This window comes from Colobus angolensis, unplaced genomic scaffold, assembly GCF_000951035.1.
Source record: "Colobus angolensis palliatus isolate OR3802 unplaced genomic scaffold, Cang.pa_1.0 Scaffold21, whole genome shotgun sequence".
Taxonomy (NCBI): Eukaryota; Metazoa; Chordata; class Mammalia; order Primates; family Cercopithecidae; genus Colobus; species Colobus angolensis.
Window position 1 is genome coordinate 3,213,108 of NW_012115266.1, and position 5,595 is coordinate 3,218,702.

At 57.1% G+C, this 5,595-nt stretch overlaps 1 protein-coding gene across 3 annotated transcripts in view; it reads left to right on the forward strand.

Moving 5' to 3' along the window:
- PC (pyruvate carboxylase) overlaps window positions 1-5,595 on the forward strand; it is a 112,899-nt gene that overhangs the window by 83,678 nt on the left and 23,626 nt on the right. For all 3 annotated transcript variants that reach the window (XM_011942399.1, XM_011942400.1, XM_011942398.1), the window contains 7 exons: window positions 1,277-1,412; window positions 1,564-1,748; window positions 1,958-2,123; window positions 2,241-2,386; window positions 2,545-2,662; window positions 2,957-3,108; window positions 4,447-4,565. In XM_011942399.1, coding sequence (XP_011797789.1) covers window positions 1,277-1,412; window positions 1,564-1,748; window positions 1,958-2,123; window positions 2,241-2,386; window positions 2,545-2,662; window positions 2,957-3,108; window positions 4,447-4,565 — 1,022 coding nt within the window. The remainder of the gene's footprint in view (window positions 1-1,276; window positions 1,413-1,563; window positions 1,749-1,957; window positions 2,124-2,240; window positions 2,387-2,544; window positions 2,663-2,956; window positions 3,109-4,446; window positions 4,566-5,595) is intronic.

Genomic DNA, 5,595 nt, shown 5'->3' on the forward strand with positions numbered 1-5,595 from the left:
GCCCGCCTCGGCCTCCCAAAGTGCTGGGATTACAGGCTTGAGCCACCACGCCCGGCCACCCAGACAGGTTTCAAACTCTTGAGCTCAAACAAACCTGCCTTGGCCTCCCAAAGTGCTGGGTTTACAGGTATGAGCCACTGTGCCCAACCTGAAGTTTTATACTTTTTTTTTGTTTGAGAAAGAGTCTTGATGTCACCCAGGCTGGAGGGCAGTGGTGCAGTCTCAGCTCACTGCAACCTCTGTCTTCTAAGTTCAAGCGATTCTCGTGCCTCAGCCTCCCGAGTAGCTAGAATTACAGGTGTGTGCCACCATACCTGGCTAATTTTTGTATTTTTAGTAGAGACAGGGTTTCACCATGTTGGCCAGGCTGGTCTCGAACTCCTGACTTCAGGTGCTCCTCCCACCTCGGCCTCCCAAAGTGCTGGGATTACAGGCGTGAGCCACTGCACCTGAACTGATACTTTTTTTTTTTTTTTTTTTTGAGATGGAGTCTCGCTCTGTCACCTAGGCTGGAGTGCAGTGGTGTGATCTCAGCTCACTGCAAGCTCCGCCTCCTTGGTTCACGCCATTCTTCTGCCTCAGCCTCCCGAGTAGCTGGGACTACAGGTGCCCACCACCATGACCAGCTAATTTTTTTTTTTTTTTTTTTTTAAGTAGAGACAGGGTTTCACTGTGTTAGCCAGGATGGGCCGACCTGATACTTTTAAAAGTTATAGTGCATATTATGCTGGGCACGGCGGCTCACACCTGTAGTCTTAACTACAGTGCATTCCCAAATATCCCTTTGCAGATTCTACAGAAACAGTGTTTCCAAACTGCTGAATGAAAAGAGAGGCTTAACTCTGCGAGATGAATGCGCATATCACAAAGCTGTGTCTCGGATAGCTTCCTTCTACGTTTTATCCTGGGGTGTTTGCTTTTTCACCATTGACCTCAGTGAGCTCCCAAATGTCCATTCGCAGAATGGACAAAAACACTGCCTCAGGAGGCTGGGGCGGGAGGATCATTTGCCAGCAGCCTTGGCAACATAGGGAGACCCTGTCTCTACAACAAGAAAGTCACAGTTAGAACATCAGGGTGAGCCGGGGGCTCCATTTGGGTTTGGATTTGCTCGCTTCTCTAGAGCCAGGAAATGTGGGGCTTGGCCAGGCATCCAGGAGGTGGATGGTGCTAGCCTTTCTGTGGGGCCACTGTAGGGTTGGGAAGGGCCCTCACTCATTCTGGGGAACCTCAGTGCTGAGGCTGCACTAACCTGGGCTCTGACTTCCCTCCCCAGATGCTGAAGTTCCGAACAGTCCGTGGGGGCCTGAGGCTCCTGGGAATCCGCCGAACCTCCACCGCCCCCGCTGCCTCTCCAAATGTCCGGCGCCTGGAGTATAAGCCCATCAAGAAAGTCATGGTGGCCAACAGAGGTGAGCACCACTGGGGCCGGTGAGAGGAGCCTCGTGGCCAGCCCCAGCCTTGGCGTTCCTCTCCCACTCTGCTCCAGGCCCTGGCTCCCCACTCCCCTTTCTGCTTCTCCTAGGACCTAGGAATCTAACTTCTCATTTCTTTGCCCTCTAGGTGAGATTGCCATCCGTGTGTTCCGGGCCTGCACGGAGCTGGGCATCCGCACCGTAGCCATCTACTCTGAGCAGGACACGGGCCAGATGCACCGGCAGAAAGCAGATGAAGCCTATCTCATCGGCCGCGGCCTGGCCCCCGTGCAGGCCTACCTGCACATCCCAGACATCATCAAGGTGGCCAAGGTGAGCCCAGCGGCCTGGCTGGGCCTGGACAGCAGGGACCAGGGAGTCTTAGTTGCCGCGGGGGTCTCTTGAGGCTGGTGTGCTCAGCGTCTCTGTGCCTGGTGGGTGGGTAAATGGATGGAGCTCAGCAGGTGAGGCAGGGGAAGAGGCTGGCCGAGGCCTTGGAAGGGACTGAAGGGTACCGTCCTCTCCCTGACTTCCACCCGCAGGAGAACAACGTGGATGCAGTGCACCCTGGCTACGGGTTCCTCTCTGAGCGAGCGGACTTCGCCCAGGCCTGCCAGGATGCAGGGGTCCGGTTTATTGGGCCGAGCCCAGAAGTGGTCCGCAAGATGGGAGACAAGGTGGAGGCCCGGGCCCTCGCCATCGCTGCGGGTGAATATAACGGGCAAGCAAGGGGTGGCCACGCAGCTCCTGCAAAGGGTCCAGCAGGGAGAGGTGGCAGGGATTCCTGCCTGTCACAGAGAGTCCCCCACACCTCTCCGCCAACAGGTGTCCCCGTCGTCCCTGGCACAGACGCCCCCATCACATCCCTGCATGAGGCCCACGAGTTCTCCAACACCTACGGCTTCCCCATTATCTTTAAGGCGGCCTATGGGGGTGGAGGCCGTGGCATGAGGGTCGTGCACAGCTATGAGGTGAGTGAAGATGCCCAGGGCTGGGAGCAGGGCAGGGCAGCCTGCTGTGGGGGCAGGGGCGGACCACGCAGGGATCTGGAAAGTGGGTGGGGTTCGTGGCAGGGGAGAGGTAGTGCTGTGGGGTCCCATGTCTGCCTGGCCCCCGCCCGCCCTGACAGGAGCTGGAGGAGAATTACACCCGGGCCTACTCAGAGGCTCTGGCCGCCTTTGGGAATGGGGCGCTGTTCGTGGAGAAGTTCATCGAGAAGCCGCGCCACATCGAGGTGCAGATCTTGGGTGAGTGGTCCTGACACCCCGCCTGGGGCAGCTGGAGGCAGGAGCTGAGAGGCCCAGTCCCGGTGGGGTCACAGCGGCTGGCCTTGAGGACAGAGGACTCTGGAAAGTGGGCTCTAGGGGCCGAGCTGGCAACTGGTCCTCGCGGCCTTGGTGGTGCTGGTGTCTCTCCTGGCAGCCTCTGTACTGCTGGCAGCCAGCACTGACTGGCCACAGTGGTTATGTGGGGTTGGTAGGGGCATTTAGGAGGCGTGTAGATTCCAGGAAAAGCTGAGCCCAGTTTACCTCCCTCCCCAGGGGACCAGTATGGGAACATCCTGCACCTGTACGAGCGAGATTGCTCCATCCAGCGGCGGCACCAGAAGGTGGTTGAGATTGCCCCCGCCGCCCACCTGGACCCGCAGCTTCGGACTCGGCTCACCAGCGACTCTGTGAAACTCGCTAAGCAGGTGAAGGGTGGGCTTCCCGTGGGGACAGGAGCCTGTGCTCACAGGCCGGCAGGCCTCTCAGTGGGGCGTTGGTGGGGGAAGGGGACCCTGAGCGACTAGGGAAGGGGAGAAGAGGGTGAAGGACTCTCTCAGGGGCCAGAAATGTGTCCATGGCATCCTTTCCATGTGCAGTTGAGGCACCTGGCCCAGAGGCCAAGCTTAGAGTCCAGGATGGCTGAGAAGAGGGAGGGAAGGAGCCCCAGCCGTCTCCTCAGCCCTGCTGCTACACAGACCTGGCTTCTCTGTGGCACCGGCTCATCCCTGTCATCAGGAGAATGAGATTCCATGGATTCTGTCAAGATTGAGGACCATTATAAAGGCAGTCCTCCCTCATGTGCTTCTGTCTCCTACATCGTGTGTATTATGATCTGTTTCCTTGCTGTGCACCCTCTGCCCATCTCTGCTCTTCTGGGAGCTGTGGTCGTGGGGTCCTGGGCTGTGGAGGAGGCTGAGGTGGCAAGCTATCTCCCCACAGCAACCTGCCCTAGGCCTGGCCTGGAGAGCATGTGCTGTGGCCAGGCATGCAGCGGGGTCCTGCCCACTCTTCTTGCCCGGCCTATGGGCAGCGGAGGATGCTGTCACCTCCTCAGGCTGAAGTCCGGGGTGTGCGCTCTGCAGCAAGGCCTCAGCCACAGCTAACGCGAGGCATTGACCAGGGTCACGTTTAGAGCTGAGGTTTGGTTTACCTCAGGAATCAGGTCTTATTCACTGGCTTATACCATTTCACATTCCATAACAGGTTTGAGGGAGGTGATTCAATCTGGTTTGTGGTTTTGGTGGGGCCAAAAGTGAAACTGGAATTAGGGCTGAAACTTGAGTTAGACTCATTATCTGTTGGTACCTCTCAAATGAATTTCTTTGGGTGGTGGTGGCCAGAGGTGACTGCGCAGTAGACTAGAAGGGGACTTTCTGAAAACACCTCCACGCAGAAGCAGGTGCTGGGAGAAGCCTGGGTCTCTGGGTCTGAGTGGATGACACAGCCTTGGCGGGCAAGCCCTGGAGGCAGCAGGGCAAGGTGCCGAGACTGGGGTGGGCGGAGGCTGCTGCCCATGTCTCTTCCCAGATGAGCTGGGTGTAGCCATCTGTGGCTCCGGGAACCCTGGAACCCAGTGGACTACTTGGGGGACGTGTCCGGGCCCGAGCCCTGGGGTCTGCCTGCCATCTTTGGGGGCAGGGTTTGCCGCAGTCCGTTCTTTTACAGAGCCAACCCAGCGGGTGGGATGGAATCCCTGTCCCGGGTCCAGTCAGTTCGCCTGGGTCCTGCCTGTGCGCCCCCTGCTCACGCGGCTGCCCCCACAGGTGGGCTACGAGAACGCGGGCACCGTGGAGTTCCTGGTGGACAGGCATGGCAAGCACTACTTCATCGAGGTCAATTCCCGCCTGCAGGTGGAGCACACGGTCACGGAGGAGATCACCGAGTGAGTGCCGGCGGGCGGGCGGGGCGGGGCGTGGCCTCTAGGTTTTGCATAAAGTGCAGGCGAAGTGAATCCTGGGGGCAGCCAGGGGCTCACTCACTCCCCACATTGGTGGAGAGCAGTGGGGATCCAGGTACTTAGTGTTTTAAAAGTCATTATTCTAGGCCGGGCGCGGTGGCTCAAGCCTGTAATCCCAGCACTTTGGGAGGCCGAGACGGGCAGATCATGAGGTCAGGAGATCGAGACCATCCTGGCTAACACGGTGAAACCCCGTCTCTACTAAAAAAATACAAAAAAACTAGCCGGGCGAGGTGGTGGGCCCCTGTAGTCCCAGCTACTCAGGAGGCTGAGGCAGGAGAATGGCGTAAACCCGGGAGGCGGAGCTTGTAGTGAGCTGAGATCCGGCCACTGCACTCCAGCCTGGGCGACAGAGCGAGACTCCGTCTCAGAAACAAAAAAAAAAAAAAAAAAAAAAAGTCATTATTCTAAAAGCATTACATGGTTATTATAAAGATCAGCACAAAGGAGCAAATAAAAATGACTGACAGCCCTCCTGTCTGTCAGGACGCCGCCGATTGCTTAGGCCCAGGTGCTCCCATCTGTCAGAGGAGGAAAGCAAGGCTCAGAGACATTTGGAGAGCTGCTCGGGCTCACCCAGCTGGCGCCGGAACCCAGGCCTCTCCGGTCGTCTTTGGTTTGCTGCTTTCCCGGTTTACTTGCTTTACTAGAGACATAGTTTAATGCAATTGAGATGTTTTATATAGAATTTTTATTCTACTTTTCAAATTTAATATTTGTTGAAGGCATTTCCCCAGGCCATAATTCTCTCTGAATACTTTTAGTGGCTGCGTACTATTCCGTCTTGCGTATATTTCTTACATAGTCCTCGATTGTTAGGCAATTAGGTTGTGTCTGGCTCTGGTGGTTATTAAGGGTGTCAGTTGGCCGGGCGCGGTGGCTCAAGCCTGTAATCCCAGCACTTTGGGAGGCCGAGACGGGCGGATCACGAGGTCAGGAGATCGAGACCATCCTG